The following is a 14,197-nucleotide window of genomic DNA, read 5'->3' as shown; positions in this document are numbered from 1 at the left end:
ACACCATCTAATCAACTAAACCATGGCAACAAGTGCCCCATCCAGTCTCTTCCTAAACACCTCCAGTGATGGTGACTCCACCACCTCCCTGGGCAGCCCATTCCAATGGGCAATCACTCTTTCTATGAAGAACTTCTTCCTAACATCCAGCCTAAACCTCCCCTGGCACAGCTTGAGACTGTGTCCTCTTATTCTGGTGCTGGTTGCCTGAGAGAAGAGACCAACCCCCACTTGGCTACAGCCTCCCTTCAGGTAGTTGTGGACAGCAACAAGGTCTCTTGGCTTCCCCTTGGTATGCTGTATACCCATGATGTCACCACCACTGCCCCATTCCCCCACTGTCCACCTGTGCATATCCATGCAAATACACACAGGAACATACTTTGTCCTCAGAGCCCAGGCCCCTCAGGAACTGGGACTGCAGACCCCCCCCCCCCCCCCCCCCCCCCCTTACAGTCAAAACTCCTCAGAGCAAGGGGGTCTATGTGCTAAAAAAACACAAACCTTTTCAGTGTGTGATGTCCACTAGCTGTCATACAAGGAACTGAAGGATGTGTTCACACTGATGGAAAGAAATCAGACAAGCCCCAAATGGTCCCACACAGAGATTGCATGTGTGGGCATGAGCTGAACTGGCTGCAGATCAATTCATGATGTGTTTAAAGCTCACCCCTATACAGCTACATCACTTTGACTTTCTCCATCAGGACCAGCACTCTGGAGGAGGCTACTGAGTCTTATTGCACAACTACATTCCAGCAGTGGCTCCTGCTCGCAGCTAAATAAATCCTCAGGCTTCAGCAGCCAGGAACAAACTAACAAGTCAATGGCAGCTCTCCCCTTTTCACATCCCTCCTTTCCTCTGTGTCTGCCCACAGAGAAAGTCCCACTTTCCCTCTCATGCTTGCTGCAGCTCTGGGAAAAGCAGGCAGGACAGGATATGTCCGTTGCCAGGCTGGCTGCCAAGGCAGGAGCTCGTGCTCGCTGCTGGCTGGACCAAGCTGACCACACTCGTGCTCCAGAAAGCAGAAGCAGCAATCCTAACCTCTTCTGGCAGTGACATGAGGCTTAACTATCAGGAACCTGTGGGATGGGCTGTGATATCTCTTGGTCCATGGCAATGTGCCTCTAGGTTTTATCTCCAAACTGGACTAGTGCTCCTGCAGAACTGGGATTTAATATACTGGTGCCAGCAAAACAGCTCTTTGTCTTACCCCAAAACATGAAAGGTTTGTAGACATACTGCTGTGGAAGGTCTACTGTGGGCACATCAAATTGGAAAAGCAGGCAGGACTGTTCAGTCTGCTGCTACCGAGATGGATAGTGCCACATCAGTCCCAGCCAGCCACTAGATGTCCGTCTTGTCCTATCAAATCAGCCTGTAAAAGCCCTCAGGGAAAACTTGTTCATTCAAATAAATTGCAGATCAAACTGGAGCCAGAGTATTTGTCTTAAAAGTTTCACATACATAGTGAAAAAACATCCAGCCTAACTGCTGGCAGTTTAAAGGTGATCCTTTGCACACTGCAGTGGTTCAGTGTTTGAGGGTCTCCTGCTGTAGCCCTGAGTGCAGCACGGAGATGCACCTCCAACCCAAGACAGCAGCCCAAGCATTGCCTCTGGACAACACCACTGCCCTGCAGAAACTGTGAAAGTCCCTCAGAAGGTAAAAATAAAAAACAATTAAAGAGAAAGGTCATATTTAGCCAGGAGGAGAAAAGTGAATCAAAGTCCAGTCCTCCCCTCTGTCCATCTCTAGACACCTCTGTGAGGCAAGCAGACAGAAGTAGAAGCAACAGGGAAAGCTGTTTCTAGCTTGTGCCTTTACCTTCATGCCTTTCCATCATTACCAGCAGTCCTTATAATTCAGCTTGTGGTAGGGATTTCCTTGGCACAGGGGCAGGACCACCATCCCTTCTCCCTCTTGCGATATGGGCTGATGCTGAGCAGTCATGGATAAAGCTACCCCCATCTACTTGACCAGTTGGCACTGGAGGAGGCTGGTCATGCATTTTTTAATGCCAGTGACAGCCAAAAAATGGCTCTGGGAGAACCACTGCACCTTGATTAGAACTGAACAGTACTGTTAAGACACACTTCATTCCCCAAGAAGGAGAACAAGTTCTGTGGACCATGCTAAAGCCACCTTCAGGCACTGACAGAGGGGAAATAGAAATTAAAATGGGAGAGAGCCACTGCTTGACACCAACCCAACAGCCTGAGTAGCCACTAGGTTTCTATAAGATCAGACAAATACAAGGAGAAGAACATTCAAGGTCAAGATAAAACCCAAGTCATATGAATCTGGAGCCTTTTCAGCTTAGACAGCCTGTCACCAGCTGTGACAGACATGTGACAGATCCTAGAGGACACCCTTGCTTTCCCCATCACCGAGCAAGCAGCACAAGCCGCAGTGCAGACCTTCACTCGTGCCTCAACGAGAGCAGCCAGCACGTTCCTATTATCAGACTCTGGGATCTGTCCACCCATGCCAGCACTGCTGAAACATGTCCTGTGCTCCAGCAAAAGCCAGGCACAGAGTCAGCTTTAAATCCCTGTCCTTCAGAGACCTGTCCAATCTTCAAAGCCTGGCTAAGGACACTTGTGGCATACAAAAAGGGTAGTGACAGGAGGACAGGGACAATTTAGGGTAACACTAGGACTAACCCCCTTTCCTTGATGAGGTTGAGCCACTCCTTTCTGTTACTCCCAGGAAAAAGAAATGCACCTTTTCTGCAGGCAGCCTCCATCCCAGCACTCCTTCCTCACCCTCCCCTCAGGCAGCCAAGGTTACGCAGAGAAATCCCTGTGGGGCTCCGTGCCCATGGCGCTCCTCTGCACACCACCACTGTTTGTCAGTCAGCTGTGCTGAACACGCTGAACGCCTCCATCTCTCTTCTCAAAAGGCTTTTCATTCCTTGCTGCCCGCCAGCTCTTGATCAAAATTCAGCAGTACTGCAGCACTTGCCTGCACTGTGCTTCTCCGTGGAGCAGTAGTTACTGATGTGTGTCCGAGTTCAAAGACATTGCAAAAGGAACTGGGAGCAACAAGGGTATGAGACTGTCTTCTGACACCTGACTGTGTTTGGGCTTTCTGCTCTTCATCTCTCTCACACTGGGCTGCAGATATGGTGAAGAACTGCTATGCAGAAAAGGCTCAGATAAGCTATTATTTTCTAGGGAAAAAGACTGAATCCTACAGTGGCAGGCAGTGATGTAAAATCCCCAGAGGGACAAACCACTAATGACTAAGTTCATCCCTCCACCTTGCTTCTCGACAGGCACGGATGTTTTGCTTTCTGTACCAAAGGGAAGCAATAGAAATGCGCAGCAGCACAGACACTGAGAGCTCGAGGAACCCAATGCAGAAAGAGGCACAGAGCTGTTTTACAAGCCCAGCTAAGAGAGAGTGTGGCCTTGAAGCAAAGTGAACCAAAAGGCCAGATTTGCAGTCAAACCTCTCCAAGGCACTTTACTCCTATTTGTTCAGGGGTTTTTTTGCTGCTGTTCTGTCAGGCAGCACAGAGCAAAGCAACCCTATGAGAAATGTGAGTCAGAACTGCCAAAATGATCTATTGACAAGTCACAGCTACCAGAACAGACAGATTCATTAAGATACAGTGTATGACTCAGTTCCACCTTAAATTCTCAGCAATCCCCAATCCTTTCAATCCCACGTATGCACATATATTCCAATACAAGCACACACGCAGTCAACCTCCCTGGTTGCTGAAGGTAAATATACAACAACATTTATGCTGTATAAAAGTCTGCTGCTTCAGGCATGCCAGCTCTGCACTGAGATATAGCCACACATAAAAGACTTGGCAACCAGCACCAACATGTCAGAAGACTCCTGAGATCTATGGTTTCAGCAGGACACGCCACAGTCATGGCTGTATGCCATAGTTCATCCACAGGAGAGTCCAGGATAGCAGACTAGATGTTTTTCTGGGTAGGGTGAGCACTCTCCCACACAAGCTATGCATGGGAAATCACAGATCAGAGAGCACCTCTGTGGAAAAGGGGCAGATAAACACATGTTCCCAGCTGCTGCATTCAAATGACATGCTGGATCTGACTTTTCCAGAAGTGCTTTGAACCTCTGTCATTGCCCTAACTGCACAGACACAAACACTGTGCTTCACAGTGCTTCATACGTTCATTGCATCTGTCCATTTCATAGAATCAACACGGTTGGAAAAGACCTCAAAGATCATCAAGTCGAACCCATCACCCAAGGCCTCGTGACTACTAGACCATGGCACCAAGTGCCATGTCCAATCCCCTCTTGAACACCTCCAGGGATGGTGACTCCACCACCTCCCTGGGCAGCCCAACGGCTAACAACTCTCTCAGTGAAGAACTTTTTCCTCACCTCCAGCCTAAACTTCCCCTGGCGCAGCTTGAGACTGTGTCAGCAGGCTAAAACCTCCTACACAAGCTTGTGACAGCAGAGGAAACTTGGAAAAGTTTGAGATCCCATTCCACATCAATTGAATCCCTCTGCCCTCAAATCTCACCTTTCTGCCAGCCCTCGCTTAGTCAAGCCTGAAATGACGATAGGATCAAAAGGCTCCTCTGTTCCAGAGATGGTTATTCCCAAGGGGCCACCATATCGTTTCAGTTCCACTGTGTAGATAATAGCACCGGTTGTCTCCTGCTCATCTGAAAGAGAAAACAGGAAAGACGAGGTTTTTAATTAGCTACACCAAAAAGGTCAGAGGAAAGACTTGCAACATTTAGAAGCAAAAAATCTGAGGTCTTCAGCCACGCTCATACCAAGTAAGTTTTTAACCTTCCAGATTCCATTTAAGGTCAGAATAACAAAAATAGACTATAATCAATTGGAAAGTGGTGACCAGGCAGGCAGCAGCCCTTATCTTTTCCAGTTTGCACTACCTACTGGGAAATGTCATTACAGTGGACAGGCACCAGTTTGCATCGTTTCTGTACCAGAGTTATCTTCATCCTTCCTAATCTTCAATTTGACCAGGTCTTCACACTGCCTTAAAATCTGCACAGCATCCTCCATTGAGCAATTGTCGAGTCGGATGTTATCAATGGCTAACAGCTTGTCTCCCGGCTCCAAGGTGCCAGTTCTACGTGGAAAGGAAAAGAAAACTAAAAGTACATTTGTATTTGCCTTTCAGATCCCATGACACATTCAGTCCTGCAGTGGCAATGACAATATTAACTTTTTGCTGTCCTTGATCTTCTCTGGGAAACAACAATGAATGGAGTCTGGGACAACTGCAGCTTAAAGAGAGGAAGGTTGAGTAGAGTGTGCATCAACACAGAACAAGGCAGGAAGATTAGGTGTACAGCCTGGGTAACCTACAGCACTGAGAAATGCCTGATGTTTAACTGACAGATGTTCTACCTTTCATGGAAACTCCTGCATGAGCACCCTTAGAAACAAGCACTCCAGCAGCATTAAATTCCTCTGAAAGCTTTCCAGTGAGGTGTTGGGATCAGAGGTTAAGTCAATAAATGCTGAGTTATCAGCACAGTTCTCCACCAGTGCCCACAATTCACTCCACTCTGTTCACCTGAGCAGGAGCTGAGATATGGTAAACTACCTGCTGAGCCATAGCACCTCAGAGAACATATGAAGCCTTTTAACACATGCTCCTAAATGCTAAATATCCATCTCCTATAGAGTCAGCAGACATCTGAATCAGTGTTCTGAACCACACTCTCCATTAGCTCAACTCCTCCTGCTTCAATACAGACAGCTTTGCTTACAAATCCTACAGTGGTCTAAGACAAACCTCTAGGGCTGAGACAAAACCCAGACCCAAGTTCTAGTGCTTGGGTGTCATTCTAGCTCTCATTTACTGGGCTGGACACTTGCAATGGGTTTAGCAGATGGAAAATTCTGTGCTCACCTATGTGCTACGCTCCCCTTCTTGATGTCAGAGATGATCAAAGGCTCCCCAGGCTTTCTGCTTGCCGCTGCAAGAGACACACATGGGTACAAAGAATGGTATTGAGTCTGCTATCTAGGATGGAGATAGTTAATGGGGAGGAGGAATCATAAGGAAATGGGATTTACATCCCCTTGACAGAATGATGCTTTACACTTGAACTCTGGAAGCCAGGCCACACAAAAAAGAGAAATAAATCCCAAAAGTTTGCTGGTTGCCATTTGCCCAAATTGGCTAGCTGTGCTCTTCAGACTCCTTCTGAAGGGGAGGACATGTAGTGTCCAGCAGCAGGAGGTGGGATTGCCTGATCCCAGCATTGCTAAACATCCACTCACCCACACCTCTTATACTAGCACTGTGGTTAGTATAAACATTTTTGTGCTCTTGAAGCAAAGTGGGCTGGGAAATTTTCCAGGTGCCAAAGAATCTGGGAAAAATCAGATAAAACATTGTTCTGTATCTGCTTCAGCTCACCAGGCCACTTCACCAAGCAAGCAGATAAATCAGGGCTGGTCTCAGTGGTAGAGCTGGAAGGAATGGTTTCCATTTCCTCGCTTCTACCTGACCTTCATAACTTTTTCAGCCCATGAGAGATGTGAGTACGCATCTCTGGGAGCATCTGCATTTTCAAATTTGCCTGCAAGACCTGCTGCCCTCTTGAGAAATCCAAGAGACTTATGATTCAAACCTCTCCTGACCTCTCTGCCACCCGCACACCAAACATATGCCGAGAGCATCCTTTTCACCATGTGTCATTCCCTCCCGTCTAGCTATGGGAATTGCATTGTCTCATTTAAAGCTGACAGAGCTTCCCAGCAAAGACTGCGTGGGAAGGAAGAAACTCACAGCATCAGAACACATCAGATGCAGGTCAGAGATTAAAATATCTGAGGCACGTGGCATCAACCACACAGATCCACCTGCCTGAACGGCAGTCAAAGAACACCCCAGAAAGTCAGAGAGAAAGGAACAAGCACTTCCTCTTACCAGGCTCTTTGCTCTAGATCTTTCTGATGGTTACATTACACAAGATTGTCAAACTTATGTGTTAACCCATCACCCACTCTGATACAACTAAACCTTCTGTACCGAACAGAGCAGAAAGACAGCCAATCCCAGTCATAGCAGGGCTGAGTACAAAAGTTAGGTCAGACAGTAAAGAGCAGACCCTGACTGATTTTATAAGAGTCACAGTAATGTGACTGCTGAATGATAAGAGACTGGGAAAATGATTTTCCCCATGTCTTAACAGGATTGTGGTGCAAGGCAATTTTGGTCTGGACACTCATGTTCAGCTTGTAGCCAGGAGTCAAAAAGAAGCAGATGGGTTGTAGAGACTGACTGAGGGCTTATACCTAGATTCAACCTATCCATGGCACAGACCAACCAGCAGAGAGACTGACACTCACCAGACCAGGCCAAGCGAAGTGGTGGGAGGGAGGGAGGGGGTGCAGCAGCTAAAATCAATTAAATTTCCCCTCTGATTAAGGCGGCCATGCATCAGGGACTAACAGCACAGGGGACAGAAATCAATCACCCTGCTATTACTATTGCTGTTGTCTTTTCCAGTATAGGAGATGTAGTTGCTGCTGAGAGGTGTACAATGTGGTGGTGTGAGCAGTGGTGATGGCAGACCCTGTTAGCACACCCTGAGCCCTAGGTCAGGCTGGCTTTGCTGCATGTTTAATAACTCCCTAGCCTGGTTCTGTCAAAGTGATCCAGGTTAGCAAAAATACTTTCCATTGCAAGGTTTGTTTACCAGTTTCAAAGCAGAGGCAGTATGACAGAAAGGGGTTAGAGAGGATTTCCACAGTCCTGCTGGTGCACTGGGCATGGTCATCCCTAAAACTGCCCCAGGCACAGCTGGTATGACGTGTCTGGAAACTGTGAACTCTCAACAAAGAAAAGAATGGGTGAAAAGGGGAGGGGGGGGGGGGGGGAGGGGAGAGGAATGTATAGACAGCAACATGCCTCAAGCTCTGCAGAAATGTCTGTGTCAGCTCAGTGTCTGCCTTACAAGCCCTGAGACATGTGGGAGGATCTGGCCCACGGTCAATCTCTAAGCAGAGAGCAAGATCTCATCCTTCTCCAGCTCCACAATTGCTGTGAGCACTGAACGCATCACAAGCTGCCTGTATCAGAAGGAGAAGTGCAAACCAAGAGCTTTGCCCATTAGAAAACAAATCAAGGAAAATCATTTCTGGGGTTTGTTTGTGGGGTTTTGGGGAGTTGTGCTTTCCAAACAGATTTTCTTGAAATGGAAGAGCCATGTCCAGCTGCATACAATTGTCCCTTCCATCAGAGCATCCAAACTTCATGAAATGGTAGCCCTCTGGTTTAAAGAATCACTCAGTATCAAATGGAAAAGCCTTATAAAACCATCATTATTAGTCAGCACACACAAATCTTTAGGGTACATTAACACACCTTAATGAATGATCATTCTCTCTCAAGAGGCATAAGATACAAAGTTAAGATAATGAAATCTCAAAGCGCAGAACAGTCACTTGCTGTTCTTTCTGAAAACTAGCAGTTACTACCTCCATTTGGCATCCCAGTGCCACAGCAGGGAGCTCATCCAGGCTTTACAGCCCATCATCTGGGACTAGGCTGCCCCCAACTACCCCCACCACTCTGGCACACAATCCTGTGTGAACAGCCCAGGACCACAACACGCCTCTGTGTGACAGCTGCCTGTCTACAGGAGAGAGAGCTGCAATTTCCTTGAAGTGGTGGCTCAGTTTATAGTCGGCAGCATTAGGTATTAGATCCCTGGTGAGATTTTGGGTTCCAATTTGCCTGCAATTTAAACATAAATAAATAAATAAAAGCTTCAAGTACATTATTATTTTATTAGGGCTGTGGTAGTTGGAGTTAAGACACTTGCACAGATGAGTAAAGCCTCTTTAGCTCAGAGGAGACCTTATTGCTATCTACAACTACCTGAAGGGAGGTTGTAGCCAGGTGGGGGTTGGTCTCTTCTCCCAGGCAACCAGCACCTGAACAAGAGGACACAGTCTCAAGCTGTGTCAGGGGAGCTTCAGGCTGGATATTGCGACAAAGTTCTTCATAGAAAGAGTGATTGGCCATTGGAATGTGCTGCCCAGGGAAGTAGTGGAGTCACCATCACTGGAGGTGTTTAGGAAGAGACTGGATGGGGTGCTTGGTGCCATGGTTTAGTTGATTAGATAGTGTTGGATGATAGGTTGGACTTGATGATCTCAAAGGTCTCTTCTAACCTGGTTAATTCTATTCTATTCTATTCTATTCTATTCTATTCTATCCATTTGTTTCTGATGACAGTGTGGTTATTTCTCTTCAAAGGACATTGCCTTAGTAATTCTATTTGCTGCAGGGTTTGGACACCCAGCCTTGTCTCCAGGTATTTTCTTCCCGTCTTTAAAAATGGAGATGGCAGCAAAGGGAGTCAAGAGCAGAGATGGACGGAGGCAAAGAGGCAGAAGCTGGAGTGAAGAAAGTCATGCTCTTTCTTGGCAGGTGTTCTGCTTGTGGCCTCCATCTGCCAGAGTAAACCACCTCAGGTGAAAGCAAGCCTTTTTTCAGATACATTTGTATTTTTGGCAGGTTTACCAGTATAAAAGGTAGTTTAAATCTGCTCCAGTGGCCCAGAGAATGCTCCATAAATCAACAGCTGGTGGAAGCAGAAGCGTGGGGCAGGGCAGAAACTCAAAACCAAACCACTGCTCGGTGGTGGTGACAGGGCAGTGATAAAAAGGTGAATTGATCAATACTGTTATTTACTTTTTTATAAATTGCTTTCAGTCTCTCACCACCTCTGCTGGGATTCTGGCTCGCTTAGTGTTTACTCTGTGATGGATGACAAGGCCAGGAACACATGTCCAGTTTGGTTTTTTTAATAGAATGCTTAATGACTGATGCTGGTAAATTATTCCCCTCCAAGGAGCACGAGCACATATCACATGCATCAGACTAGCAATGCCCTTTGCTAGTGGCCAAGCCAAAGCAGCACTCTGCCTAAGTGTAATTAAAGAAATGGTAATAATGCCATGAGGATACATTTTAGAAAGCAAGCATTTATAAACAGGAACAAACAAACAGAATCAGAAACCACATAATCTCAAGACAGCTAAGAAATGGGAAGAGGAATCAAAGCAAATCAGAGTCGGTTACAAAAAGCAGCAGTGAAAAAAAATCAAAACCCCGAGTACCAAACTTTTCCCTCTAATAATTCATTAGTTTTAGCAGCAGGTGCATATATTGTTAGTGCCTTCAGCAGGATATTTGCCCTACTGCAAATCTATTTCCTTTCAAAATCTCCAGGTAGCAAAACCAGGACATAATATCCCACCTTGGTATTGGCACCAGCGTGAATCAGCTGCAAATCTCAATTGAAGCTGCAGTGTTAGCAAAGGGGTAGGACAGGAGCTGCCAGGCACGCTGCCGGTCACAGCCGCACTCTGCCTGGCTTGTGGCAGGTCCCAGGTTAATCCAGAAGCAGCAAAGCTAGATTTGCTCAGCTCACTGATCCATCTTCTCACCAGGACAGTGATTACGCTGCTTAAGCGACTTAATCGCAGTTATACATCTACTCAAATTCCGGTTTTATCACCAGCAAGCAGCTATACTGCCTGCTCCTTATCTGCAGTACTCCATGCCAAGGGCACAGGAATTGATTTGTTAAGATATATACAGGTAATTTGGTAAACATGCCATATATACAGCATTAATGCATATCTAAAATGGAGGGTAATTTCCCTATCTGTTCAAGCAGCAGCAATAGCACTGCTTGCTGCACCCTGCAGCAGATTTTGCAACTGGCCCTCAAGCTGCACCAGGGGAAGTTTAGGCTCGAGGTGAGGAGAAAGCTCTTCCCAGAGAGAGTTGTTAGCCATTGGAATGGGCTGCCTGGGGAGATGGTAGAGTCACCAGCCCTGGAGGTGTTCAAGAGGGGATTGGATGCGGCGCTTGGTGCCATGGTTTAGTAATCATGAGGTCTTGGGTGACAGGTTGGACTTGATGATCTTTGAGGTCTCTTCCAACCTTATTGATTCTATGATTCTAAAAGATATTTGAGACAGACAAAAAAGCTCCTAAAATGTGGGAAAAAACCCACACCAAAAAAACCCCAAACCAAACCAAACCCCAATAAGAGAGCAAAGCACAAAAAAAGCAATCTCTAGTGTAATGAACTATCATTTTCTACAGGCCAACAATGAATCCGTATCTTATTTTAAGAGGTCAGGTATCGAACAGACAAGAATGCAGCACTATTAGCTTCTCACAGTTGGAGATATTAATTTATGAGAGGTTTACCAAAAACCTACAAAGCCATAACTGTGTCATTAGAACTGAATGCAGACAGCGAGATCAGAGCACTTAAGGCATGCCTTCTGCTAATGGAGATGAGTAGCTCAGGCATCCAAAAGCCAAGTCTTCACACCTCTGTGTCAAAAAAAATATCTCACTTTGCACACCTTTGCATCCCCACCATATAGAGGACCTCAGAATTTCCTGCACACAAGGGAGCTTTGCAGCCCACACAGTGCTTTGAACCCCACGCAGGGCAGAAGGAAGTGGGCACTACCCTTCAACCAAAGCAGCTGGCTTCCAAACAAATGCAGCTTTCTCCCTGGGACAGAAACTGAGCCACTCAAGCATGGACAGCATGAGAAGGATTTTGCTGGCTTCTTGTCCCTTCACTCCTGAAAGAAGTGCACATGTGGCAGCTTCAGTGTTTTGCTTTGCTAATTTTCATTTAGCAAGTGTAGGAGACTGAAGTGAGGCTTGAGGGCACAGAGGTGCCACAGAAATGCAAAGTACAGTCAGTGACAGCCTCACCCCCTGGATTTCCTATGCTTCCTTTGGGGGATGGAAGAGGAAGTAATGCTCTATGCATGTATTTGCATCACATGTCTTGATTTACTGCATCCCCTTGCCACGCTGTGTTTGGACAGGGGGAAGAAAGCGGGCTGTGCACACAGATCACAACTGGGCTCTTGCCCAGTCCAAGGCTGCTCATTCTGGAAAACCCTGAGACCTTGGAAAACATTAAATGCTCTCAGCAAACATCTGCCCCTCACCAGGAGCAAGTAAAATCCCTCTCAGTATGTTCATCCCAGAACCAGCAGTGCCTGCCCTCCTCATACAAAAGCCTCCTGGGTTTTTCACTCTTATGAGGCTTTCCAGCAGATTTATGGTTCCTCCTGCAGCCAGCTCCATTACATGAATTCTTCCAACACATCCATCAAGAATGCTGCTCTCCCTCCTGTTACTTAGCTCATCTCCCAATTAGCTCTGAGAGCCACAGCACAGCAAGAACTTGATCACTTTTATTTCTGTAGTGCTCCTCTGATGAGGCCCTAACACTTTCTGCCCCTGTAAGAAGGCAGCAGCAAACCTTCCTAGCCTGAGGCATTAACCCAGATGAGCCTGCTGAAGCTGAGAGGTAAGACTCAATGAAAGCAACTCTCCTTTCACCTACAGTGTAGCTAGACCACAAATGTTATGAGCTAACCCAATCCTGTGACCACAAGAGTGAAGGGTGTCTTCTACTGACCCCTCCAGTTTGTCATCTTGTTTTACAGAGTAGGGGACAGGAATCCAACATGTGAGGGCAATAAGCCAAGACCTCTACTTTACCACAGTAGCTATTAGCTTTTCCTTATCAGATGGAAAGCTGTAAAAGATGTTTCTAGACCTATAGAAACATTCAAATCAGCAGAACTGGGAGGAACTGTGCAAAAGAGAGAACTATTTTTACTTCTTTTCTCTTGCTGCTTGCATCACACTCCTGCATGCACATCATGTCTCTGCAGAAGACACTCACCACAAGGCTGCTTTCTTTGGTTCTAATGTCTGAAACTAGTGTATTTATCTGCCCAGTCAGAGGCAGACTCACAAAATGATGATCTAATTTGCTAAGGCTCATGTGGACATTGGCTTATGCAGAATAACACCTGAAAACAGAATTAGGATTCAACTACCATCTCATCCTTGCCACTGCATTTTCTGGATTGCTGTCTTTTGCTGCATTTGTAAATATAATTTTGCCTTTGACTCAGCAGAGGACTGAAATGTACTTCAAGTTTATGTGCATGCATTACTTAAACTATCTCCTGCAAACATGTTCAACAATCAAAAAGACTGATTCTATTATATTGCTTAAAAACTGCTTTGTAGTTGGATAATGGCTATCTCACTGTTTAAAACCCAGGGGTCAGTTTCTTATTATTTAGTGGTGATTTCAAAACAATGTGTGAAATCCATTTTCTAACCAAATTTAAACTGAAAACATTTTTAACATAAAAACACGTTTGAAGTGTAAATGCACATCTGAAGCAGACCCCATTCAAATAAGGCTCCACCAGTGAAAGCTGGTATTCTTGCCAGCAGCTCCTGAGTTCATTTTGCTCTCCATCCCCAGACACAGTCTGAGCTGTGAAGCTTAAATGGGGTGAAACCCTGGCCATGCCCAAGCCAGAAGTTTTTTTGCTCCCATATCCATTGCTCTGGGTCGCTACCCAAGACTATAAAGCCAATGTAGTGGCAGGGCAGCAGGCCAGGAGTGGAGCACAAGCTGGGCTGTTGCACTGTGCTATGCTCCCCCACCAGTGAAATGTCATTCCAGGTACCCTGCTGCTTTTGGAAAGCACTTTGATGTCTTCAGACAGTAATTGCTACCAAGTCAAATGTTAAATACTCTGCTGTTATTTCTCAGGGTTATCCTTCTGGCACCAATAGGGGAAGCTGGGAAGAAGGAGAAGAAATAACACAGGGTGCAAAGCCATCCTCCTGCTGATGTTGAAGTCACTCCTGAGATTCACCCCACTTAGACCAGAACACCTTCAATTAACTCACTAAGTAAGGCTGTAAATGCCAAGATGTAATTGCAAAGAGGTTATCTATTTTAATGAAAACTAGGTTTAAAGTGTCCTTAGAGACTTAATTCCCCAGATAGCTGGGGCCACACTCCTGAGGCCTTAGATGCAAGACCCCCTTTACTGCAGTCTCAGAAGCTGCTTTGTTTCAGCTGGGAGGTGGTGGCAGCCTCTGGGCATGAGATGATTCAACTCAGTTTACCCAGCAGTGAAAATGGGTGAGTAACTGAGTCCTTCTCACATGTACCATAAGGGAAAAATTCACAGATGCAAGGCATAACAAGACCCCAGATTAGCCAGAAATTTGGGATGGATCTCTCTAGATCATTCCCTTACAGCATCTTCTCCAAAGAGGCCACAAAATTTTTAAATGAAAAATATGCTTCAGAAGAGAAACAAAGATAATTA

The 14,197-nt window shown here is 46.1% G+C and overlaps 1 protein-coding gene across 1 annotated transcript in view; it reads right to left on the bottom strand.

Moving 5' to 3' along the window:
- Positions 1-14,197, bottom strand: part of GRIP2 (glutamate receptor interacting protein 2) — a 314,160-nt gene that overhangs the window by 20,749 nt on the left and 279,214 nt on the right. Inside the window, exons 15-17 of the mRNA XM_054161402.1 lie at positions 5,892-5,958; positions 4,957-5,102; positions 4,524-4,668 (exon numbers count right to left, since the gene is read on the bottom strand). Coding sequence (XP_054017377.1) covers positions 4,524-4,668; positions 4,957-5,102; positions 5,892-5,958 — 358 coding nt within the window. The remainder of the gene's footprint in view (positions 1-4,523; positions 4,669-4,956; positions 5,103-5,891; positions 5,959-14,197) is intronic.

The sequence above is a fragment of the Dryobates pubescens genome, chromosome 1, assembly GCF_014839835.1.
Source record: "Dryobates pubescens isolate bDryPub1 chromosome 1, bDryPub1.pri, whole genome shotgun sequence".
Lineage (NCBI taxonomy): Eukaryota > Metazoa > Chordata > Aves > Piciformes > Picidae > Dryobates > Dryobates pubescens.
Note: the sequence above shows the minus strand (reverse complement) of the source record. Positions and strands in the feature narration are given on the sequence as shown.